We start from the raw sequence: 26,199 nt of genomic DNA, 5'->3' as shown, positions 1-26,199 counted from the left end.
TCCAGATTCCATGTATTTTTGTTGCACAAGAAAGCACCAGAAATTGTGGTGTGTCTGGTTGCTTCTGTAAAAGCACTGAGGGAAGGTATTAGTAAAGTACCGTAAGAATTGCTGTCATTACCTACAGGCCTTAAAAAAGATTTACCAGGAAGAAAAACAAAATTTGATGAATGCAGAAGGCATCCTGGTTTTAGCATTGGACCAGAAGCAGCTCTCCTTGCAGAAATCTTAGATACTATTTAAGCACAGACCTGGAATAAAGCGATCACCGATAACAGAGTCTGTGAATGGATGCTTTTGCTTACAAAATTTTTTGGCTTATTCGAATAGTTTGCAAACATTCTCAGCTGTATATTTTCGAGTCTGCGTTTTCAAACATTAAAATACTTCTTTGCAAACAGCTATCTCATGGTCTGAAAATCAAAATTGTTTAAAGATAAAACCTGAAGGATTCATACTTCTGCATTGATTTATCAGATGTTTGCCTGGGAGAAGCTGGAGTAAAACATTAGAGAGGAAGATGTTCATACTAGCTAACTGCAGCTATTCTTTACATTGACCATTTATGATTCATCATAACAACATTTTAAGCATAGATTTCACTTTAATCTTTTACTTCAATCCACTGAGACCCACGGGGAAAAGAAGGGTGAAATGTTTAGAGATAATCACCACACCAAAAAGTTTACACTGCAAATAGATAAAATCAAACAGTGTATGGAGAAAATGGGGAAGGCACACAGAAAAGACACATAACACAGATGGGTTAAGGATACAGGACTCTTATTCATTGTTTCCACTACCCATACCCTCTGGTTTCTCTGCTGACAATGTCATGTATTACTTTTTATAGCTGCTAAGGACGGTCTGCAAAGTAGTTAGAGCACTGGGTCCTGATCCTCCTTCTCCAGGACATGCATAGGACTGTAAGTGACTAGTTGAAACAATACCACGCTCTGCTGAGTGGTGACAGGTCCAAGACTCAGTAAATAGTAACTAGGTACTCTCAGAGCCTCCTCCAAAAAGTTTGTGAAAACAGAAATCCCTCCTTTCGCAGACACTCTAACCGAGACCGGAACAAATCAAAGGCTTAGAAAGCAGCAAAAACACTTAACGCTACCAAGTCTCCATGTCCCTCCTCTGGGAACTTTTGTTCAGCAAGTTGAGAAGGAACAGCAGCAACATCTTATGTTGTCTCTGGGAGCCCTCCAGTGGCTGTGCAACCATCGCTGCCTGCGACAGGAACCGTGTGGGTGCTGCTGTCCCCGTCCCCAAACAGGACAGAGGCAGCAGAACCCTACGGTGGAGTAGCTGCTGAGATGAAAAGAGAAAGTCAGACACCAGCCCTTCCACTGGTCTGGAGCAAAAGGAGCAAACCTCAAGCCAAGCTCTGATAGGGAATACACCCTTCAAAGTTAAACTTGATAATGGCACAGGATCACTGCATGGGAGAGGACATGGAGGGGAGCATGGCCAGCTCTGCACAAGCCCCGAGCCCTGCAGAATAGCAAACTGCACAGAGAGTTTGCTACACCAAACCCAGAAGGACAGAGCAAGCATTTGCACAAGCATTCTAGGCAAAAGCCGGAGCTCAGGCTTATTTCAAATGCAGGTTAACCACAAGGAGAATGACTTGCGACTCATCAGGATCGTGGGAGTCTAGGCAGAGCAGGTAACCAGGGGACTCAGAGCACTTCTGCGCTGCTGGACCTTGGCACAAGCACTCAGATGATTTTGAAAGAGGGTAGGGGTTTTTTTACACCTAGGGATGACAACAGCCAGGCAACATAAGAGGTGAAGCACAGTCGTCTTGCAGGCTCTGGCTTGAGGAAGATGAACTACCTCAAGCCAGGGTCTCACTTGCCACCTCTTTAGGCAGATTGCAAGGACTCCCTCCAGACCGATGAGCTGGTAGCACTTGAAAGCCGTCCCCTCTTGCACCATCCCGTGCACAGAGTGGGTGTTTGCAGCCCCAGTCTGCAGTCCCCTTCCTTTAGATGGAAAACAGTAACAGTCTGATTCCCTCTGTTGGATTTTTCACATGACTGACCACAAAACTATTAATATCTGAACCCAGAGCCGGTTCATCTAGACAGCTCATTCCCTCCCCGGAGAGGAAAACCACAACTTCTTATATCCCTGGAAAAACCTTTTGTGACTGCAAGACCAGCAGCTCAGATGCAGTAGAGACGGTTCTGGTTTGCTGATACACCTCAGCAGAGGACATCAAACAGCATGAGAGAGTTCGGTTTGTTTCTCCTGTGCCTCCTTCACATCTCCAGGAAAGGTGAGTTCTGAGCTTGCTGTGGATCCCTGTCCAATCAGGGATTTTCTTCTTGCTTTTGTCAAAGTGCCAGGAGGATTGCCTGGTACAACAAACTCTCCAAGAATTACACCACCCGTCACGTTGCTTAAAAGGATCGAGAAATTCCAGGTGCATGTGAGGGCGTCAGAAGCCTTTCATGATTTTTGCATTCTTTGCTTTCCTAACTTGTGCAGAGTCCTTCTTCATTTAAGTTTTCCCCTCGGCCCCTCATCATAAGAAGGACACTGAAATACTAGAAAGAGTGCAGAGGAGGCAATGAAGCCGGTGAGGGGCTGGAGCACAAGTGTGATGGGAGCGGCTGAGGGACCTGGGGGTTCAGCTGGAGAACAGGAGCTGAGGGGAGATCTTATCGCTGTCTACATCTACCTGAAAGGAGGTTGTAGCATGGAGGGTGTTGGTCTCTTCTCCCAAGGTACAAGTGATAGGACAAGAGGAAATGGCCTCAAGTTGCGCCAGAGGAGGTTTAGATTGGATATTAGGAAAAAATTGTACCTGGAAAGGGTTGTAAGGCATTGGAACAGGGAAGTGGCGGAGTCACCATCCCTTAAGGGGCATTTAGACGAGGTTCTTAGGGACATGGTTTAGTGCTAGAGTTGGGTTATGGTTGGACTCGATGATCTTGAGGGTCTCTTCCAACTGAAGCGATTCTATGATTCTATTGTCTGTTGGGTGTCACATGTCCATCACCACCCAGAAGCGCTGTTTTGTGTTCCTAGGAGTTGTTATGCAATGGACACGATTTGCTCCAGTTCCACAGAGCACTTAAGTTCCATTAAAGTCAACGGGATTTGCTTAGATATACTGCCAGCATTTGCTAGAGCAAGCCTAGTGTCTGTGGTGTCCTCCAGCTCTTGATCTTCTTGTTGTCTTCATGACCTTTCCACTGGCAACTAGCAGATACACTCACATGACAACTCCTTTCAGGAGTTACCTTGTGTAAGGTGTGCAGGCTGTTTGCCTATGACCTGCCCTGTTTCTTGTGAGACCTTCAATCCCAAGGAACAAATGGATATTAGCAAGAGGAAGCCATGGAAAACCTACCATGGTGAAGCTTTAAGGTTAAATTATACACAAGATGCTGACACCTCCCTCCACTCATAACCTAGGCAAACTGTTTCCATAGAAATGGGTGGAGCTGGTAACATTAGAAGCACTTATTTTTAACACTATTTCTCATGTGGAAGGCAAGGGGATGTTTCTGTGCTAAAAATAATGTTCTTCACTTAAGATTTAAAAAAATGCAAATCGAAAGGGTGGCAAAGAAAAGCAAACCATGTACTCAAAAGCACATGCTCTGCAGCTCTACAAAGTAAGGGGTTACAAACAAACAAATGAAATAACATTAGATAAACTAGAAAGCAATAGCTTTTTCTGTTTTCACTGACAGGTCTTTGTGCTTGAAGTCCATGAGCGTCCTGGAGCTCCTGTGGCCATGTAACCTTGCATATTAGATTACTGAGGCTGCAAAATGTGCTCGTATCATTACACTGAATGACAAGGCAGCCTGGCTCCAGATCTCAGTAATCAAAATGCCAGCTTGGCCCTGATTCCAGATGAATAACGCAACGGTAGAGAATTGGTCCTGTGTTGGGCTTTGTTGATTGTGCAGCACAAAATAGATAATTACAAGCTGCACCACCACTAAGGTATTTGTCAAATATTATAGAGAAGAGATATGTGAACAGGGAAAAAAAATTTATCTTGGACTTTACATGAGTAACTCGACAGCTGAATGCCCACAGACCAGAGTGAAGTCAGCTAGACCAGGGACGGGTGGCAATTATTTACAGGACACCTTTAGACTTTCTGCAGTTATTCTCAGCTACAGAGGGGAAAGCTCCTTTTTTTTTTATGAAGACATTCCATGAGTTTTATAAGACAGGAACATAGCCACAGATGTTCCTCAAGCCACAATCTGCTGCTACAGCTGTTGCAATTATTAAAACAGCGGATAGATGCACGTATCTATATGGCAAGCACTGCTTACAGGTGCTGGTTGTTGATGCTATTGGTTTCTGGGGAAGGGAAACAGAGGAGATGCTGAGTTTTCTCTATATACTTCAGCGGTGAGGAACATCCAGTTGGATGAAGGCTGTTTTCATCAGCAGGCAGAAATGATCAGACCAGCTCTGGCAGCAGCAAGGTTCAGCTCCCCAGCATGCGCTGGGATTTGCTGAGACCCCATTTGGCCAGGAGAGCAAAATCCCAACTGTTCTTGGGCACTTCAGCTGGAAAAATTCAGGATTTCCCCATCACGACACCAGGACGGGGCCGGTCTGGGAAAACACTGGCAGCTGGAGTCTATGCAGTGAAAACCTTCTCTGCTAAGAGGGAGACACTTTCTCCACTGTCAAGGGCATCCTCCTTCCTACAGAAGGAGCTGACACAGGCAACTTGCCCATTCCCACCAGCCCTTGTAAGATGAGTATCTCCAAGTAATTATTCTGACCCTGTCGCATCTTAGGAATAAGAGGCTACTTTGTGATGATAGCAGCACTGACTGTTAGAAATGTCAGCTGTCTTCCCCAGGGTTAATGCAACCGCTGATTAGTGTAACAAATACAGCAACGTGGAGTGTGTGTGTCTGCACATGCCTAAAGCCCCGAGATCACTGAATACAGGCAAAACTCTTATTTTTAGCATTTTTTTTTAGGAAAAAAAAAAAAAAAAAAAAAAAAACAAAACAAAAAAAAAAACCTGTTCCTCCAAGTACATAAATGTCCGTTAAGTGCAAAAGACTACGTTGAACAACTTTAGACACCATTGTTCACAAACAAGCAGCCTGCTTAAGAATTAGGTCACTTCCAACACGAGCTGGTCAGTCCCCTTAGCTCCGCTGGGGACCGGTACCCAGTCCAGCCACAGTAACTGGGCTGTGCAACCATCTGCAAGTCCTCAGCAAGAGCACCAAGCAGCACAGGGCCCACCACGGGAACCCCGCGTCCACTTTCTGAGCAACAACACAGCAGACACGGGAGGGAGGGCCACTTTCCCTCTTAAACACTCCAGATAAATCAGCCTTGATCATCTGGATCCGGCTGGACGGGGCTCTGAGCAACCTGAGCTGGTGAAGATGTCCCTGCTCATGGCAGGGGTGGCACTGGATGAGCTTTGAAGGTCCTTTCCAACCCAAACTGTTCTACGGTCTCTTTTCACTTCTAGGTGTGCAGTCCAACGGCTGGTCCGTTCACGTCCCATCTGATGTCACTGGTGAACTTGGGAAGATGGTTGTCCTGCCCTGTACTTTCACACACCCCTACAAGACCTTTGACCGGACCCTCACTGCCATTTGGAGGATCAAGGAACCTTACAACGGCACGATAGTTTTCAAGTGCGTTAGTCAGAGCACCAGCGAGCTCTGTAAGACTGCCATCAGCTACAAAAACAAATACAAACTGCTTGGCAACCCCCGGCACAAGGACCTGTCCATCAGGATTGATAACCTGACCTGGAGCGACAGCGAGAGATACTTCTGCCGGGTGGAGTTGTCCGGAGACATCCACGACAAGTATGAAAGCAGGCATGGGATTAAGCTGCATTTGATTGGTAAGAGGGCAGGAGAGCCAAAGGAGGCAAAGCCACCCCGCAGGGAAGAGAGAATACCATGAGATGTGGAAAGTGATGAGATGGTAACAGAAAATGACCTAAGATGGTCTTCCAAAGGGTTGGCTTTTCCAGCTCTGGGGATAATTTGTAGCATTTGCACAGGGAATACTCATTGCCTTCTGCAGTCTTCCACTATGAGGTGATGTGCACAATGCAGGGCAGGAAATCGGAACAAAACTGGTAAGGAAATAGCCAGGCTGTGCCTGCTGGAGTAAGAACCAGCCAAGTCTTTAGCATCCGTGCTCATGGCAGGGCAGTTAGACTAGATGACCTTTAAAGGTCCCTTCCAACGCGAACCATTCTGAGACTCTGTGATGCCACCTTGTCCCTGCAGCACAGGACCTGTGCGGGCAGCAGACAGCCGAGCTGGGGTCAGCAGCCCATGGTGTGGGGTTAGAGATGTCCTTGTTATCAGGATTTGAACTGGAGAGCCTGGTTGCTGAGCACACGTTAGTGAATGTAAGTCTGGATGGCAACATGGGCTTGGGAAGACAAGATACCCGGCTCACACGTGCTGTAGGTCTGAACTCCTCTGGAGCAGGAAACATTAAGTACAGACAGGCTGATAACCAGCTCTGACCAACAAATGTCAGACGTGGGGAGCTGGCAGTCTCTATTAACCCCTAAAGCTCCTGGGGCTCACCTCACCATTGAGCTACACACAGATCAGAGGACATAAGGAGGACCTTCACGTCCTCTTGAAGGTTCTTACTATCTCCAGCTTGGGGTGAAACACTATTTTGAAACCTGAGGAAAAGCAAACAAACAAACAAGCAAACAACTGAGCTCTTATCCATATCTGGCTGTAAGCAGCAACCCCAGCTTAGCTAAGCAGACCCAACCCTGTCCTTTTGGAGAGCACACAGGCCCAAGCTCCCTCCAGCTTTACCAAGGGATCACTTAGAAACCACAGGGGAAACAGGGACCAGGCAAAGCATCTTTAAGGCAACACAAGACAACAGTCACATAAGGCGAGGAGCCCGTCCATGTGGTGGACATCCGCATGGAAGTGACATTTGAATCCCCAGATGAGCTCGGGACCCTTTGCAATAGCTGTTGGACAGACGTACACAGCGTGTTGCTCCTTCCCGTGGAACCTGTAGCGTAATTAGACGAAGGGAAGGAGACAAACACAGGGGGTAACGCCCAAGGGAATGTCAGGAAGATGTGCCAGGGGAGGGTCAGTTGGACAGTTGGTTCCAGTACAGGTTGGGGAATGACCTATTAGAGAGCAGTGTAGGGGAAAGGGACCTGGGGGTCCTGGCGGACAGCAGGATGACCATGAGCCAGCACTGGCCCTTGTGGCCAAGAAGGCCAATGGCATCCTGGGGTGTATTAGAAGTGCGGTGGTTAGTAGGTCCAGAGAGGTTCTCCTTCCCCTCTACTCTGCCCTGGTGAGACCTCATCTGGAATATTGTGTCCAGTTCTGGGCCCCTCAGTTCAAGAAGGACAGGGAACTGCTGGAGAGAGTCCAGCGCAGGGCCACAAAGATGATGAAGGGAGTGGAGCATCTCCCTTACAAGGAAAGGCTGAGGGAGCTGGGGCTCTTGAGCTTGGAGAACAGGAGACTGAGGGGTGACCTCATCAATGTTTATAAATATATAAAGGGTGGGTGTCACGAGGATGGAGCCAGGCTCTTCTCAGTGACAACCAACAGTAAGACAAGGGGTAATGGGTTCAAGCTGGAACACAAGAGGTTCCACTTAAATGTGAGAAGAAACTTCTTCCCAGTCAGGGTGACAGAACACTGGAACAGGCTGCCCAGGGGGGTTGTGGATTCTCCTTCTCTGGAGACATTCAAAACCCGCCTGGACGCCTTCCTGTGTAACCTCACCTAGGTGTTCCTGCTCCGGCAGGGGGATTGGACTAGCTGATCTTTCGAGGTCCCTTCCAATCCCTAACGTTCTGTGATTCTGTGATTCTGTGATTAGGAAAAGGTTCTTCACCCAGAGGTGCTGGACACTGAACAGGCTCCCCAGGGAGGTGTCATGGCCCCAACCTGACAGTGTTCAAGAAGAGACTGGACAACGTCCTCAGACACACGGTGTGACCTGTGGGGTTGTCCTGTGCAGGGACAGGAGTTGGACTCGATGATCCTTGTGGGTCCCTCCCAACTCAGGACATTCCGTGATTCTGTGATTCTAGGTGAATCCCACAGCAGCCACAATCTGAGTCTCTAAGTCACATGCTGCCCATCAGCTCCCACCGAAGCCCACGCACTGCTCATAGCACAGAAACCCAATGCAAGAGCCAATCCGCTACAGCAGGTCTCGTTTGCTCCGTCAGATGAATAATATGCCTGAAAAACACCTTATTTTAGAGCAAGCAGGACAGAGACACAGCAGAGCAAGCAGGGGTGAGTCTCCAGCACAGACCACACAGCCCTGGCCATACCCCTCCATGCCCGCAAAGCACATCCCCGGGCTGTGACCTGCTTTGTTCAGACCCAGCACTCGGTTATAAGGAGACCTGGTTCAGGAAAGCACTAATCCCACCTCCCCGGGTGTGCTCACAGATTGAAGGAGCTCTAGGAGACCCAGGTGGCCTCGGGAACAGACTCAGACCTTCCCCCTGAGTGCAGCGGTGCCACATGTCGGATGATTTTGCTTGTGAAGTGAATCACAGAATCATTCTGGTTGGAAAAGAACCTCAAGATCATTGAGTCCAACCCTTAACCCAAACCTGGCACTACCCCATGTCCCTGAGAACCTCATCTCTGTGTATTTTCAACCCCTGCAGGGATGGTGACTCCACCACTGCCCTGGGCAGCCTGTTCCAATGCCCGACAGCCTTTTGGGGAAGAAATTGTTCCCCAGATCCAACCTCAACCTCCCCTGGTGCAACTTGAGGCTGTTTCTTCTCGTCCTCTCTCTTGCCTGTACCTACTGTAGATGGTGGGCATCCAGATGGGACCCAAGGATGAGCTCAGTTAGTTCTTGGGAACTTGTGCTTTTTGAGTCACCCAGAGCAGCTCCCACACAGCATGACCAGGAGCTCCCTGGATTTTAACATCAGAGGAATGATGACATTAGCAGACGTGGGAGTAAGCCTCGACAGTGTGAATGGGAGGTGTTAAATAGTGGTTAAAAGGTTAATTTAAACACCAAAACACCCAGACACATGATGACTATCACAGCTAGCTTTCTTACAGAACAGTTCTCCAGCCTCAAACACCTCCTACATTATATAGACAAGGGGGAAGATGTGCAGTAGGTGGTTGCAAGCGATGCATTCACTGTCCAGCCTGACAAAAAATGGAATAAATATTGAACTCCTGCTTTTCCTCTCTGAAGACACACATTTCGTTTTCTTCAAGTTTTCACAGTGCCTTTAGGAAACAAATGCATGCAATGAGCCAGTGAGTCCAATCGGAGAGGACAAATGGCTAAGACAATCTTGGTCATATGAGTCCTTTGCAGACTAGAAAAAAGACGACATGGTCAACACTGTCTCTTAACATTTTGCATGCCCCAAATGACCTTTTCCACTGTTCATTCAGTCACACAATCCCACATGCCAGAAGTTGGTGGCCCTATGTTGGTATTGGTGTGCTGCCCTAAAGCAACCACAGACCTGCACCAGATATTGAGTGGTCACAACAGGGCTGGAAGAAAACATCAAAAATAGGCTGTAGCAGAGAGTGGAAATGTCCCCTGTCAATAGTTTGCCGCATCTGGCAAGTTTCAGGCACTGAGCAAAGGGCTCACACAAACAGATCCCTCCGTGTGTGCTCTGGAGGTCCAAGACCAAGGGAACAGCCAAGAGATGCCCACAGGAGAGCACCATGGTTGCCTTGTCCTGGACCAGGTGCAGATGCAGTCCAAACAAGCCATCAGCTGCAATTCATGGTGCAACTGCAGAAAGCAACCCATCTTCATGGACGCTACAGCACAGCGCTCTGCCTTCTGCCACCATGGATGCTCACAACAGGAGAAGCTGAGAGAAGCTTAGAAAGCTGTGTAAGGCATCCCAAGGGTAAAACACAAAGGGAGTTCACATCCTTGTGGCCAGGCTCTGCTGGGTGAAACCCTTTGCTCCTCTGTACAACACGAGCAGGCTGAGAGAGTTGGGGGGTTCAGCTGGAGAAGAGAAGCTCCGGGGAGACCTTATTGCACCTTTCTGGACTTAAAAGGGGCCTGTGAGAAAGATGGGGACAGACTTTTGAGCAGGGCCTGTTGCGATAGGACAAGGGGTGATGGTTTTAAACTAAAGGAGGGAGATTCAGGCTGGACATGAGGAAGGAATTGTTGGCCCTGAGGGTGGTGAGAGCCTGTCCCAGGTTGGCCAGAGAGGTGGTGGCTGAACCATCCCTGGAGACATCCCAGGCCAGGCTGGACGGGGCTCTGAGCAACCTGAGCTGGTGCAGATGTCCCTGCTCATGGCAGGGGGGGCACTGGGGGAGCTGGGAAGGTCCCTTCCAACCCAAACTATTCCATAGTTCTATGATTCTAATCTAGGGAAAGAAAGTGCCAAGAAAAATAAGGAAGGGGAGGTTTGATCCCTGGCACAACAACCTAAGGCTCCACCAAAACCAAGTGCTTGTTCCAGGTGTTTTGTGCTAGACCTACCTTTGCAGCCTGACACATTTTCCCTTCCCCGTTGCGGTTTCTGCAGCTTCCCCCAGGATCATTAACATCACCATCAGTTCCAATGGGGACAACACCTTCGAGGCACGCTGCATGGCAGAGGGGGAGCCAGCACCCACCCTGACCTGGACTGGACCACCTCACACCAACATCACCTCCACCACCAGCATGAACCACCACGTCACCAAGGAGCTCCAGTACCTGACCCACGATGGGAAATACACCTGTACGGCTGTCAACAGCCACGGGAGAGCGGAGGCGGCTGTGTACTTCTATAAATTCAGAGCATCCAACAGCTCCTTCTTCCTGATCCTGATCTTCGTGCCGCTGGGAATGAAGGTGCTTGTTTTGCTGGTGATACTGGGCTTCACCGTTTTCTCAAGAGGAGGTATGTATCGCTGTTTCACTCCGTAGTCTGCCTCCATCACACTGGTAACCAGAGATGGGGTATGGCAGATAAAGTCAGGCAGGAGGTGTTGGTTGTGTTTGGTTTTTTTTAGTTGGTTTTGGTTTGGGCTTTTTTGGATTTGTTTTTGGTTTTGTTTTGGTTTTTAATGATGATACGATTTTCCAGCCTAGGAGAGGGACATAATGGGAAATGTAATAACAAGTAAGAAACACCTCCTGGCTGGCCGGTCACAGCCTGAAGATGGGAGGTCTCATTCAAGAAGGAAACTTTGAAAACACAGAGCAGGAGCTTCCCTGTGCCCAAGGAGAAAGGTTAAAAAAATAACAGATGGGCAATTAGCAGAGAACTCCCTGCCCATGCAACTGGATTTTTTTTTAATTATCTTTTTTAAGATCTACCTTTGCTGCATCCCAGTCAATAATTTAATCTCCTGAGTGGGCACCCTTGTTTTACAGACCACCCCTCTCAGTGGTCATCACATAGATGAAGTTCTCAGGGACATGGTTTAGATGTGGACTTGGCCGTGTTGCGTTAACAGTTGGACTCGATGGTCTTAAAAGTCCTTTCCAACCAAAACAAGTCTATGATTCTGTGATACTATTAGTGAAATCCCACCTCCCAGCTACACCAAGGCCACGAGAGCCGGGAAACCCCAGCTTGTAGGAGACGAGAATCAGCTCATGGACTGAGGGATGAGACCTCCCAAGAAGTCCAGAGGCTGCTGGTCCCCAGCCCATCACCCTGCTGTGCAACGGGATGGGACGGAGGAGACCAGGAGGGACTCCGGGCTCCACCTCTCAGGCTGGACAAGACATCACATCATCGCGACTCATCTGTAGACAGTCTGATGTCAGCACGTTGCAAAAGCCACCATTTGCCTCAAACTGTAGAAGCTGTTTAAGACAAATCAGAAATGTTTCGCTCCTTATATTCCAATGCCATATTCCCACCCTCGTGAAGGGGACAGTATGCCTGACAAAAGGTCTTCTCCCCATTCACTGAGGTGCCACCAACACCTTCCAGTGCAACCTCCCAACAGCTCTAGGTCAGTCCTGGCTCCACGGCTCACTCTGACCACGTTGCTAACCCATGTTTTCCTTCCCACTTCACAGGTCCCTCCTCTGCCCCAGCCAGCCTGGCCCGGTAAGGACATCCTGCCTTCTGCTCGTGTTATCCAGCTGGAGGGTGGAGATGGCTAAAGAGAGAAATGCAATGTGTCCTTGGTCTTGGCAACAACCTTCTGGCCTGAGAGCAGGCTCCTGGGACAAGGACAAGGGTTGGGATCACGGCCAGATGAGCTGGTGTGAGGGACCAAGCACTGCTGGGAGGATCTGGCTTGGGTAGTGCTGAGAACAGACCCCACTGACACGAGGACATGGGACTGGGGACGCGGGTTAGAGAGAACACGGCACATGCACGCAGCAGAAGCAAGGGGCTAGCAGAAGTTTAGGTGATCCATAGGCCCAGAGTGTGGTAGGAAGCCACATTAAACCAGCGAAAGGACCATCCACCGGAGGGACAAGTGAGGGGAACAGGCTGGGATGCAGTATGTGCCAGGCTGAGGATTGATGAACAAGAGAGGGGAACTCCCTTTGTACCCCAGTCTCTAATGGAGGGGCAGGAAAAGGGCCCACGCCAAAGCTGATGAGATCTGTCAAGTGTGGAAGAGGTATGGAGACACAAAACAGCCCCTCTCAGAGCCAGATCAGGTGTGGCGGGGCCCGATTCTTCAGCTGGCATCCATACCCTGCTCCCACAGCACCCTTGGTGTTTCCTCTCACCCAGCACAACACCGTTCTTGAGCACTCCTGACAGCTGTGGTGGCCAAGCTAGGAAGGGATGGGGGAAAAAAAAAAAATCCCACAACACACCCTCCAAACTAAAAACCAGAAACAACCCTTAAGCTAAACCTAAAGGAGCTGTATCTGAGGTCGATATAATTACACCTACTTGGCGTTGCTCCCTTCCAACCTGAGCTATCCCTATGTGATGTCTCCTTCCACCACCTTACTCAGGGAGGATGGACGTTTCAGTGGGATAGTCAGGTGTACAGCAACAGCACAAAGCCAGGCTTAGCAGGGAACTTAATCCTACAGTTAAATTTGTAATAGTTATTTGCAAAAGCATAGCTTTGCTATTTAACAGTGCCTAAACCATACTGCACCCTTGATTGTATTTGTAGAGATGCACACATAGCTTAAAAAAAGCTTAAAAAACAAGATCCTCCATGCTCTACCTGAGAAGACTCTTCTCAGGAGAGGTTTGCACCATCTCCTGAGGCTCTGCGCAGCAGAACAGCAGTAGCAGTTAATGCTAATGGTATAGGAGGTCCTTCTGGATGCTAAAACATTAGATGCAACTCCAACACTTAAAAAACACGTGCTGCAGAGAGGAGGACCCATGTCAGTATTGCAGACACCCCTTGACTATTAGCTGAAGCCACTTACGAAGTCTAGAGCAGCCAGAAACACGTCTTCACCTTCTTCACTTCTTCTACTGCCAGGCCACAGCTGCAAGACTCCACCTACGAGAACTGTGACCGCAGACACGGCGGGGACCAGACTTTGCCAGCAGAAAGGAGAGCATCGAGGCGCAGCTGAGGACCTGGGCTGGCACGGTTTGGGTTCCGTACGAGGCCCCCTCGTCCCCGTGAACACAGGACTGATGTTGAGTGATGCACAGGAGGTCAAACAGGCCTTGCAGGTGCACGTTTTCCATCCCTGATGCTGAAGCCTTTGAAGGGAAGACAGAAGAAAGAAAAGGTAAAACAAAGAGGGTTGGACCTGCAAGAGCACAAGAGGATCTACCTAAGACATTAGTTCTAACCAACCTGTGTGTTTTTAGCCCATATCAAATACTGTTTAGCAAGCAGGTAACAGTCTACCATTTCCTCACATATTCATTTTTCAAATGCTACTTTGAAAAGCATTTTTCACCACTCGTCAAAACACATGCAGCTTCCTAGAGTCATGAGTGAAATATTTTCGTGTTCCAAATGCACGCAGAGGCAGAATCTCAGAGCTCTGTGACAAGTATGCTGTGAAAATGTTCAAATAAATCAAACTGGCTTTTTTTAATTAAAAAAAAAATCTTTCTAAACACTGTCCATCTATGTGTTACATGAAAAACTTCCTTTGAGACCTGACAACTCATGTCTTAAACTCTTCTGGCCTGGCTGCTCATCTCTTAAATGCTTGTGAGATGAAGCCACTGCTACAAAGTCACTTGTCACCCACAGACAAGTTTCCAACCCAATGGTGAATACGCTCCACCTGTGAACCAGGTGAAAAGACCCAACTTACGGTGTAGGAAGACACAAGTGAACCTGGTCAGGCAGACAAAGGTCCAGGGGAGGGCTGTGAAGAGCGATGGGTTGACATGGAGGAGGAGGAAAGAGAACAATAAAAGGAGGAGTGACAAGAACCTGCTTTCGGGTTTGAATCGCTGGCTATGATGCTTTGTGCAACCCTTCCAGTGCCACAGCTCCAAAAATCTTCTCCTAACAATCTTCTCCTAACAAACCACTGCTGGCCGGCACCACCATCAAGCCTGTGGTCCTGCTTGCAAGCTCAACCCCAGCCTGGGAGTTATTATTTTAAAGCTCACGTCTTCATAACATCTGACTTGGCCAGGATAATAACAAAAAAAAAAAAAAAAAAAAAAAGCAAGGAAATATTTGAACCTGATCTTTTAAATCCCAATTTAAAATCCCAGCAGTGGCAAAACCAGGTTTAATAAAAACAGGGAAAGATGCAAGGAGGAAGAGGAAGTTACAGCAGACAGCATAGTCATGGGCCAGTCAGCTCAGCTTCACAGGAGGAAAGAGACCGCAGAGATATTAACTAGACAAACTCAATTTCTCAGCCCTTATGATTTATAGACATATTAATGAGAATATATTTCTACCTGTGTATGGGATTGAGGCTTGGTTTACAGGATTTTTCTCTTGAAAACTGCTTCTTTAGCTCAAGTAGGTTGGGTCCCAGCAGAGGCATCGGACCTTGCACCCGAAAACCACCTGGGATGTGCCAGGTGTGCTCTGCTGCATGTTGCCAACACCCCGAATTCGAGCACTGCCAGCAAACACGTCGCAAAATTGCTGCAGCAAAAACTCATGGATCAGCACTACCTGACCTCTGCTTACTCGGCTTGCAGAGCAAAACCCAAGTTCGTGCAGCAAACGGGAGAACAAGGACATCCAGGTACAGGACCCCACCACAGCCCTCGGCACTGGGAAAGGCACAGGAATGAGTTTGCCTGAATCCTGCTCCTCTCCCCAGCCAAGGGACCTCTTTAACCCATCCAAAACCCTGTAGGTCGGTCTTCAGTGAGAAGAGCCCGCTCTCAGCATTCACCTTTCGCTACTCACTGCTTCATGCTTGGGAAAGCAGGAGGTGTGGGGTGATGTGCAGAGGAGACACCTCGTAATCAACAAAACCGCGTGGAAGGAGCCCACTTCGGTGTACGTGGGCAATAAAGGAGTGCCTACAGGACAGCGTCGCGGGGAAAGCGCTCTCATTTTATCTGAGACATCGGCACAAGCAGGTGCCTCTCAAGTAGGGGAGCAAGCAGGAGGAATTAAGAGATCCAGCTGCAGGGCTACAGTCTCACTGGGACGATGGAGATGCTGCAGGACAGTTCACAAGCCCAGGGCGGTGCCACAGATGGATACAGGTTCCAGGATGGGACGGTGAGGACAGGGAGGTGTCCTGTATGTCAGAGCACAGCCGGAATGCTCAGGGCACTGACCAGGGCCAGGTGATGAGCCAGCTGAGCGCTCATGGCTCGGGATTAGCAGGACAACAAACACAGGAGGTGGTGTGGGGGTGTCTGCTACAGACTGTCTGCCCAGAAGCAGACAAGGCCACCTTCAGACAGGTGGAAGAAGCCTCTCGTTGGCAGGCCCTGGTCCTCAGAGGGGACTCAAACCACCCACTAAAACCAGTGTCTGCTAGAGGGACAAAACACAGCAGGGCACATAGAATCACAGAATCATTTTGGTCGGAAAAGACCCTCCAGATCATCGAGTCCAACCATTAACCCACCTCTGGCACTGCCCCATGTCCCTGAGAACCTCATCTCTGTGTCTGTTCAACCCCTGCAGGGATGGTGACTCCAGCACTGCCCTGGGCAGCCTGTTCCAATGCCCCACAGCCCTTTGGGGAAGAAATTGCTCCCCAGATCCAACCTCAACCTCCCCTGGTGCAACCTGAGGCCGTTTCTTTGTGTCCCTGTCTCCCCTCAGCTCCTGTTCTCCAGCTGAACCCCCAGCTCCCTCAGCCGCTCCCATCACACTTGTGCTCCAGCCCCTTCCCCAGCTCCGTTCCCTTCTCTCAACTCGCTCCAGCACCTCAAGGCCTTTCTTGGCGTGAGGGGCCCAAACTGCCCCCAGGATTCGCGGTTTGGCCTCCCCATTCCCAGCACAGGCCGGTCACTGCCCTGGGCCTGCTGGCCACACCAGTGCTGGTACCAGCCGGGATGCTGGTGGCCTCTTGGCCACCTGGGCACACGCTGGCTCATGTTCAGCCAGCTGAATTTCTAGTACTGACTTCACTTGTCCCAAAAAAGCGTGTTCCAGTTCCTCTCCTTTTTTTCCTTTTTTCCCAGTTTTTGTATAAGCCATGCTCAGGGTTTGGGGGATCTGGCCATTGCTGTTAAACAATTCAGCTCCCAGAGTAGCGACACCAAGTCCTGCACCCCTCTGTCTGCACTTTTCATCCATGCTGACATTCAGCTTTCTGGTTTTCCATTCCATTGACTTACAGCCACACTGAGCTGTCATGTCCATTTCTCTATTTGGCCTTACTTTCTTAACAAATATTTAAGCTGTAATGCAGAGGCAACAATTCCTTCCAATGCAACAACTGCTGTGTGAGTCAAGTATTCGAAAAGCCAGAGATATTAGCTCTGCACAAATTATCCAGAAGGCACACTTGTTGTTAAGCAGCTGACATTCCAATTTCATCTTTCCACTGCAATCTCCAGTGCTAAAAACAACACAAAACACAGTTTTTCCCCCCGAGATTACCTGGTTCCATTCACGATGTGAACAAGAACAGTTTGGGGTAGGAGGGAGGGTGGGAGATGCTGAGAACATGAAAGTCTTTCCAGTAAAACCAGCAGGAACAAAAAAATCAAACTGGGCACATTTTGGGGAATGAGAGACCTGTCAGTGGATCTGTTAGCTCCTAAAATTGCTCCCAGTATTTGATGAAAGGACAAGTTCAGACTTCTACCACCCTCCAAGAAGGCAGCAGATCGGTTTGTCGGTAACACATACATGAAAAACAGCAGCTCACTGTGAATTCATCCTATTCCTTAGGACCTACCATGGTATTTTTCAGAGCACAATTTAACCATGATAAAACGCGTTGTCCCCTGCTGCCCTCCACACCACCAGCTTTCCCCTCATTTGGGATAAATACCAAATCCCAGTCTGGGTCAGTCGTGAGTGCTGAAGGACCTGAACCAGTCACATTATCACAGAGGTTTGGGGAATTTTGCGAGGACAGAAAAACATTATTTCTGCCATTACACAGATGAGCTTTCTCCTGGGTTCTGGCATAAAAACAGGCTGTTGTATCCCATACATGTTAAATCCAGAATGTTAAAGAGAAGAGTCTCCAAATCTCTATCAACTGAGCAATGCTGTGGCATTCCCTCATCATACTTTCTTCTCTAAGAACAATTATGCGTTACCTGATTTGGATTCTTCTGCGAGTTGAAAATATCATGATGTTTGTCTCAAATTGCTTGATTTTTCATCTTTATTTTGCATGGACTTTGCAGACATAGCATGTTATAAATACAACATTTGTAAAAACAGCTGAAACAATATCTTATTTTAAAAGTGCATGTCAAACACAGATACTTCTGACTTTTTCACATTTTTTAGGCAACTAATCAATAACATTGAATCTAATAAACCCAGTGCTTTTAAGTCTTTGAGGGGAAAAAAGCAGCAGAATGTGTTCTTCCAGACATTAATTTTCCAAAAGATTCTGTTAAAAAACATGCTGCATCGATATCTGTTTAATATACAGAGGGGCGTACATATGTATATATATGTATATATATTTATAGGCTCGCAGATAGAGCAAAGAACTCTTAAGATCTCATTAAGATGAAGGTGATCCAATGACTGGGCTGGCATAGTTAGCAAAATCAAGAAAAAGGTGATTTTTCTCTCCAGCACTGGAATCACGGTCAAGAGCGACACTTCAAAGCATTATTGACCAGACAGTAGGTAGCACATTTCCATCCCCTGGTGACCTGAACTAATGTCCTAATGTGTAACCATGTTAAAAACATAAAGGCACAATTAACGGAGGAAGAGAAGAAATGATCATTGTTCCTTCATAGATTGGGACTGCAGGACCTCGGGCCACCTCGAATAGATCAAGGGGACATTAGACAAGCAACTGGGGAAACTCACCTTCTGCTGTCCCCCAACAAAGGTGCATCTTATGATCAGACAAGGCAACAAAAAAAGTGATTGTTCAGCTGAAACAACAGATTTACAGTCTCATGGTTCATGCTTTGGCAACAGAATTTTAACAAGTGATCACCCAATTTAAACACAAGGAAAATATCTTTCCATAGTGTCCCCAGTTTCCATATGTCACGTCATGCCCAGCTAGGCAGAAAATAATAAAATTAAGAGGTGAGTGTCCACTTGTTAAACCAGTATGTCCTAAACAAGCCGACTTTTAGAACTAAGGAATCCTATCTAAGATGAACATAACTGACTGTTCCCCTCCCAGACACTGGGTAGCCAGAAAAATAGGTCTCTGGATTTAAATCATCTGGCTTAAAATGAATTTGGCTAGTTGTTACTTATATTTAATCAAGCAATATAGATGCAGACTCACTAATATTTAGAAAATAGGAAAACCCAAAGTTCTTTAGTTCAAATTTTAGTTTGTATTTACAGAAGTGGAAGAAAATGTTACGCATGTCTTTCAACTACAGATTTGTGTGGCGTAGCAAAAAAAGTCAAAACTTAGAATATTATCTTCCCAAACACAGGGATTTCACAAGTCCCCAGACACATATATAAGATTCACAGGTATCCTGGTTAAGAAAGTCAAAATCTCTTTTATACATAATCCCCAACTCACTTAGAACTGGCCTGAGTGACGACACATTGGAAAATAAAAAAAGGCACAAAGCAAAAACTTAAGGTGCTACAGGATGAGCTTTGCTGTCTAATGATGTATAAATCTATCCCCAGGTATCCTTCTCTCAGATGTGCACCACGCACAGGAAGATATTCAAGTGTTTTCAGCCAAAAAACACTAAGCAATTCCGCAGGCCTACAAATCACAAAAAGAAAACCTTAAAGAGCAGAAAAACTTGCCAGTGTGCAGTTCCCATTCACGCTTCTGACTTAATTAAAGTGGAACTCTGAAGGTAAAAATTACTTGTGCAATAACAACATTATACGTAAACCAGAGTAATCGACACTTGCATGACGATCCTGTGAGCTCAGTGCTGCTATCGTATGCTGTCCAAATAATGCACTTCTGGGTACAGCGTGTTAATAAGGAGAGACAAGAGGTTATTGCCGTCTCGAAGACAATGTTCTGGATGCTTGATGAACTGAGAAGCCTGGGAGATTTGCTCTTGGTAATCCACATATTGTTTGTTCGATACCATAGATTCAAGAGCATTCAGTGCCTACAGACACAAGGGAAAATTCTGTTAGCTGTGCGTACTTCGGTCTGTAACAAAACAATTCATGAGCCACCATATCCACAATTCCACTAGAAGATTGTTATTTACTAGAGATCCTGGAGTATTTGGAACAAAACATTTGTAAAATACAACCACTTAATAGTGTTTCAAGTCATCTCATATTTTTCAAGCTGTTCCTTCCCTGAGATCAACACAACAACTGTTCTACCAAGGCTTGCTAGGATTCTGCAGCCCAAATATTGTCGAATATTTATTTCATGAGCTCAGGGCATGGTTTCAAGGAAATTACACCAAACTACAAACTGCAGCACACTTAACTGCTCACCTCAGGTTTTTCTTATGAGCATGTTTGACTTTCATGAAAGTATTATTTTGCTCCCATTAGTAATGCTGCAGAGACATTGTCAAGTTAGAAATTATATGTAAAAGAAACTACGCTGGCAGTACCACCCAGGGCAAATTCTGGAAATACGTCTGAACAAGTTTCATTCATTTCTTAGAGAGGAGAAACAAGCTATAACAAGTTAATTTGCTGTGGTTTCTAATCGACTCCTCCTTCCTCCTCTCATTCCCTTACTGAAACAACCACACTGTCAGTGCAAGTGTTGAAGAGGAATGTTTATTTGCCACAGACCTTTTAGGTCCTGATCTCGCAAAGTTAGTGTGAACCTAGTCCTGCATTATCATGAAAAGCAGAACAATCACAGCAGCATCATTTCTTCCTGTTTGTTTTGAACTCTTTCTACCTGTTACACTCCAAGGTTTCTGAACCCAGGGTTAAGAGAGATAAGTTTATCTGCAGCTCTTCAGTGTTTAAGATGAGAAACCGGTGCCCTCATATTAATACAGAATGTTGTATAAACAGTTTTACTTGCATTCAACCCAGGATCATTTTAGGTTAGGGCTCAGACACACAGTCCTGCTACCGGAGCTCAACAAATTCACATCATCACCTGGCCTTGCCTCTGGCGAGTTCCAAGATGGTGTTTCAATGTATAGCAAAATAGCACATGAGCTTGTGATATACCCCTTCTCTGACAAGATAAGCGAGAGCAACAAGCTATTTCCGAAATTCAGAATTTAGATCCAGACCTAAAGCAGCAGCAAAAAAAAGACCGGGGGCACTCAGGGCTGAATAAAATCAATGCGCTGAGGCAGGACTTAGCTTGAAGCAACGCTTGCAGTGACGCCTATGAGCTTCGGCCCACAAACCGAGCGGGCACGCAAAGAGGGCCCGTCAAGAATCCAGCACACGTTACCTGCTGGGCCTTCTGCGACAGCTTTGGCTCCGACCCTGCTCTCAGGCGGACTTGACCCTCTGCAGGGATCTGCACCAAGAGGAAGGTGGACAAACTGCGGGCGACCACCCGAAACCTTGCACGGGGAGAAGCACAGAGAGAGAACATGGCATGAAATCCGCAAGTCCTCAACAGCAGATAAACCAGCAGTTCTATCCCATGAGATTTCTCTTGTGTGAGGAACACAGTAAAGGCTTTACAGGAACTTTTTCAATGCGTTAGAAAAAAATAATTCAGTTTAATGTATACATAATAGTATATCATACATACTAGACGATAATACCATACATATGAGATGTTACATCTGTTCCAAGCTCAGCTGCAGCCTTAAGACCACATATGATACACTCCTCCATTTCACAGCCTTTGAAACAGCCACATCAGCCAAATCAAAAGACAAGCTGAACAGGACTAAGATTTCAGAACAATTTTAACGGGGCTGCATCCCAGGTGGTCTTTATAAACACACAGTGATGTTTAGGCACTGTGTTGAATTGGTGTTCCACAAACATTTACATATCTTTTTCTTGGCATTCTTCCCATAACAAACTTGGTTTTAATACTTAAAAACCAAACTTGGTGTCTCTCTTTAGAAGGTAAAGTGAATAACAAGCTCTTTGAGCTTCTCTTAGGACTTCCAACACCTCAAGGTTAAGATGGAAAAGGCAGCGTGCATGTGATCATACAAACCTCTTGTGAGGTCAACTGGAAAAGTGTTCCGCAGACCAAGTGAAAGTATTTTCCTCTAACAAACAGCCTCCCTACAAACTTTGCTGGAGATGGATACAAAGCCAGAATCTCTACTACATTTTCTTTCCTTTTCCAACACAAATTTGCAGAAGTTCATATTCACTTCCTAACCAGATTAAAACACGTTTATAGATTTGGGGACAGCCTGGATTCAGAGCATCTTTTGACATTGTGGTCTGGATCCAGGCTGCAGCTTTTTTAACATGATGACTCATATTAAATCAACTAATCCACTGTCCCTTCAGCCCTCACCTGGGTGACAAAGGAGACCTCCTGCCCAGCCCGATAGCACCAAGGATTCCAGAAGTCAGTCTCTCCTCGGCCAGCTGGCTCTGCCTGCCCTGGATTGACAGCAGTGCACGAACAACAGATTCGATCAGAACGGTGTCATCTTGCTCCATCTGAATCAAGGACAACTGCATGGCTTTGTGCCACCAGAGAAACAGCTTTGCCTCTTCCCTTGCTGAGCTTTAGGTAAGATTTGAAGAATAAAATAAAACAAAATATAAATTAAAAAAAAAAAAAAAAGAAAAAAAGTCGGATGAACAGGTTAAGGAGTTAAAGAGTTTGTATCTCTGCCCATTGGGCTCACGACGAATTCAGATGGTTAATTAATGACAGCTAATCTTACTATATGAGGACAGTATAAATCTACTATCCCACCTGTTGTACCACTGTAACTGCTATTGTTATGGATTTGATGCAGACATCAGCCAGCAAGTTTTAAGGGCCTGTGAGAGAACAATGCTTCCTTTTAAGCTTTACAACCGAGAATAAATGATATTGCAGCCATAAGTGGATTTAAACTTGCCTAAGACTTGGTATAAAATGAATGAAGCTGTATCTCTACTCTTTTTTTTTTTCTTTACTTACCAATAAAACACTTTAGAAAGCACTAGCTGTTGTTTCCATAACTATTTAGACTTTTAATATGATCTTCTAGAAAACGAAACGTTGAAGTTTTTTGTTGAGCAAAGCACAAAGTGAAGTTCCCCCTACGATATTTTTAATCTTTCCCCAAACAGTTTGCTGTTTAAATTAACAAGCTCAGACTTTCCACATAAAGCATCGGCACGAGTTTCCTGCAGACGATCCTCACATCACTCTGCCCAGTCATTTCCCACCAGCTTTGATGTTTAGAGCAAGGTTTAATTTGCTGTTTATGCTGGCTTTGCTATCTCATTTATACTTCAGCAATCAAATTACTATGGTACCTACGACAGTATTCTTCAAATTTCAAAAAACAGTGGGAACGTGCATTTTCCCCAAGTGTTCTTTCACTGCATATATGAACATTACCAACATTAATATGGAAAAATATTCACCATGTCCGCTAAATTCTGGCAATTCCAGCAGCAAGTGTAAATACAGTTGTTACATATTTTAAGCACAAAGTATTATCATTTTAACCCCAAAGCTATCCATCCTTTCCCGCCAGAACCCTGTCACCTAATAAGTTGTTTTACAGACCCCTAACTCTGGGTACCCCCCAGATCCTCTGGGTTCAGATTTGGTTCAGAGCTGCTGAACAGTCCCCACTGAGGTTTGAACACCAGGTTTCTCAGCATCATACTGAATATTTAGCGCATAACTCATCCCACCTAGTGGACATTCTGGAAATTGGAACCCACAGTGACATAAGGTTTGCTTAAAGTAATCTTAACCGAGCACAAATAAAGGCTGCCATTGAAATCAAGCTTCTCTGACTGAAAATGGATCAAAAGCGCACCAGAAGTGTTCAAGCAAATACAATTCCCTCTAATACTGTTGTGGTTAAACTGAAGTGTTGGCACTGGGGTTGGGCAGACTGTTATAGTGGATACAGGAGGATTAGTCATTTCATCCAGCAGCCTGGTGAAATTAACCTGGCCACCTTATTATGCACAGCTAGAAGCTTATTTAAAAGCCAAAGCAGATTCAGAAGCTTTGAGTTCCGTACCTTGGGTACACTTGCTCCAGCCATTTGCTGATGGTCAGCAGGATTTTCATTTCATTGGTGAGAGTTTGGTCAGTGTTTAGGCATTGCAGCAGGTAGATGTACAGGGTCAAGTAGCTTCCTAGAGACAGACACTCCTGCAGGAATTCTTCCATGGTAAGCTCAGGAACTTGAAGGGAGACAAGTATGGGGCCCCAGCCTAAATCCTGGTGGTGAGGATAATCTAAAAACAGAACGCAAGGACAGAACAAAGAGCATGTGAGTAAGCAGCACTTGGCAAAACCTAAGAACTGAACTACTTCACTGCATTCCTTTAAATTACAGAATTCAGGACATTTTAGTTGTTTTCCAGCTGATCAATTTGTCATGCAACCCTGACGGAGGGAAAAGAAAACCTTCACTGCCACAGGGCATCTCCTTGAGGTCAAGGTGAGATATTTTTCCAGCAATCCATCAGGATTAAATTTGAAAATTTTAACAATGGAATTTTAAATATTTCCCTCAGGTGTGCTGAAATCTGATCACACAGAATATGGAAGAAAGCAAAATGTAGTTCCACAAGCATTATGTAAACAGAAAGATAAAATACCCTGCACCACAAAAAAAACAAACAAAAAAAACATACCATGGAATTTCAGAGTTTTATAAGGAGTATTTTTTTTCTTATATTAGGCCACAGGAAGGGACAAATATCTGTTTTGTTCTCACGAGATGATTGTTTTTTTAAAAAGTCCTCTCCTTTAGCTGGAAAAATGGCAACCCTTACAGAGAGTAAATCAAGATTCACAGAGACAGATACAGTTCTTAAGAAAATACACAATTAGAGCAGTTGAAAAGCCCAGACCACGATAGCCTCACTTTTCTACATCTAGTTACTACAGTAGATACACGTGTGACAATTGGGAGCCATCAGATATAAATAAAGGAGCTCTGATTTCAGTTCCAGAAGGATAGGGAACTGCTGGAGAGAGTCCAGCGCAGCCACGAAGATGCTGAAGGGAGTGGAGCATCTCCCATGCGAGGAAAGGCTGAGGAGCTGGGGCTCTTGAGATTGGAGGAGACTGAGGGGTGACTCATTAATTGTGATCAATATGTAAAGGGTGAGTGTCAGGAGGATGGAGCCAGGCTCTTCTGGGTGACAACCAATGGTAGGACAAGGGGCAATGGGCACAAACTGGAACACAGGAGGTTCCACTTAAATATGACAAGAAACTTCTTCCCGGTGAGGGTGCCAGAGCCTGGCCCAGGCTGCCCAGGGGGGTTGTGGAGTCTCCTTCTCTGCAGACATTCCAACCCGCCTGGACGCCTTCCTGTGTAACCTCATCTGGGTGTTCCTGCTCCGGCGGGGGGGTTGCACTGGATGAGCTTCCAAGGTCCCTTCCAACCCCTGACTTCCTGTGATTCTGTGATTAAGGAAACCAGATTAAAACCCAGTTCCAGTACTTGGCAGCATGAAGCCATAAGGATTTCAAGCAATTTGTATTTAATGGGCATCCTAGATTGATCAAAGCCTTTGGGACGAGCAAGAGAAGAAGACAGGCCGCTACCTTCGTTGAAGTAGGCGGTGATACAGGCTTCTGTGGTCTCTGCCATGTGCCGCACGGATGCCAGGCTCTGGCACGCTGCTGTGAGCAGGGGCATTGCCAGCAAACCCCGAACTTTGCCGTCGATCCACTTTCGCAAGCTGCCCCGCAGAGACTCGGCTGTGGCGATGCTGGAATTGTTCATCATCATCAGCGTCTCTGTGAAGAGGCTGCTGAGGGCCATGTGGCGTGTTTGCAGATCCATATCTGGTAGTCAGAAACAAGAGAAACGTTTCAGTAAATGGAACCCAAATTCAGCTTCACCACTGAACACCTTCTGCGGATACTGGGAAAAGCCTTTTGCTCATTATACATACCAACTCCTTGTTTGTACTTACGGAACTGCAGTCAGACACCCATTCCTCACAGTCGCTTCCCTTGACAAGACAGTTCATCATTTATTAAACAGAGAGACAGCTGATAAGACTGTACAGCAGAGTACACTGGAGCCCATCTTTCACCTAGGGTCTTTTACCATGACTACAGAGCAAATTAATTGAATTATAACGCACACCTACAGTCTCCAAGAAAACCTGGGTATTAAAACACACTTTAAAGCACAGCTTAGTGTGAAACAACCAAGATTTCCAGTTATTCAATCTGAAACATGACCAAGGTGAGCCCTGAAATGTCACAATCTGCTCACACATTTCCAGTATTCTAGATTTCCTGCTAATCTCAGTGTGCAGCTCCAGAATATTTTTTTGAAACCATCTCTTGGCACTGCCTGAACACATTATCATGGGCCACCTGTAACAGTACCCTCGAAGCACAAACATTTCCTGCACTTGGGTCTTAGAAGTCTAACTACAGAGTAGACCTTTGCACATATTGATGAAAAAAGCCACTGCTGTTATAAAAGAAAATTTTCAAGCAATATTAGGCATCGTAGAGGGAATAATTTCAGCTAGTTATGAAGAAAAGTTGTGCACAAAGAGGGATTAATCACTGGAAAAACATCATCCAAAGAGGCTGAGACCGCTGCACTTGCAGATATTTGGCAGCTCA

General features: G+C 46.3%; 2 protein-coding genes across 3 annotated transcripts in view; one reads left to right on the top strand and one right to left on the bottom strand.

The window, feature by feature from the left end:
- Positions 1-2,235: 2,235 nt before the first annotated feature.
- SIGLEC15 (sialic acid binding Ig like lectin 15) lies at positions 2,236-13,527 on the top strand. The gene is made up of 5 exons (XM_065657574.1): positions 2,236-2,287; positions 5,489-5,872; positions 10,547-10,906; positions 12,040-12,070; positions 13,431-13,527. The coding sequence occupies exons 1-5, from the start codon at positions 2,236-2,238 to the stop codon at positions 13,525-13,527; spliced, it is 924 nt and encodes a 307-aa protein (XP_065513646.1).
- Positions 13,528-17,685: 4,158 nt separating this feature from the next.
- Positions 17,686-26,199, bottom strand: part of EPG5 (ectopic P-granules 5 autophagy tethering factor) — a 57,591-nt gene continuing 49,077 nt past the window's right edge. Inside the window, exons 40-44 of one of the 2 annotated variants that reach the window (XM_065656271.1) lie at positions 25,156-25,398; positions 23,612-23,831; positions 21,925-22,140; positions 20,884-20,998; positions 17,686-19,606 (exon numbers count right to left, since the gene is read on the bottom strand). In XM_065656271.1, coding sequence (XP_065512343.1) covers positions 19,424-19,606; positions 20,884-20,998; positions 21,925-22,140; positions 23,612-23,831; positions 25,156-25,398 — 977 coding nt within the window. In that variant the 3' untranslated portion in view covers positions 17,686-19,423. Of the gene's footprint in view, positions 19,607-20,883; positions 20,999-21,924; positions 22,141-23,611; positions 23,832-25,155; positions 25,399-26,199 lie in introns of those variants that run through there. The other variant, XM_065656272.1, reaches the window with a different exon arrangement.

Source organism: Caloenas nicobarica, chromosome Z (assembly GCF_036013445.1).
Source record: "Caloenas nicobarica isolate bCalNic1 chromosome Z, bCalNic1.hap1, whole genome shotgun sequence".
Classification (NCBI taxonomy): domain Eukaryota; kingdom Metazoa; phylum Chordata; class Aves; order Columbiformes; family Columbidae; genus Caloenas; species Caloenas nicobarica.
This window is presented reverse-complemented; position numbering and strand designations above follow the sequence as displayed.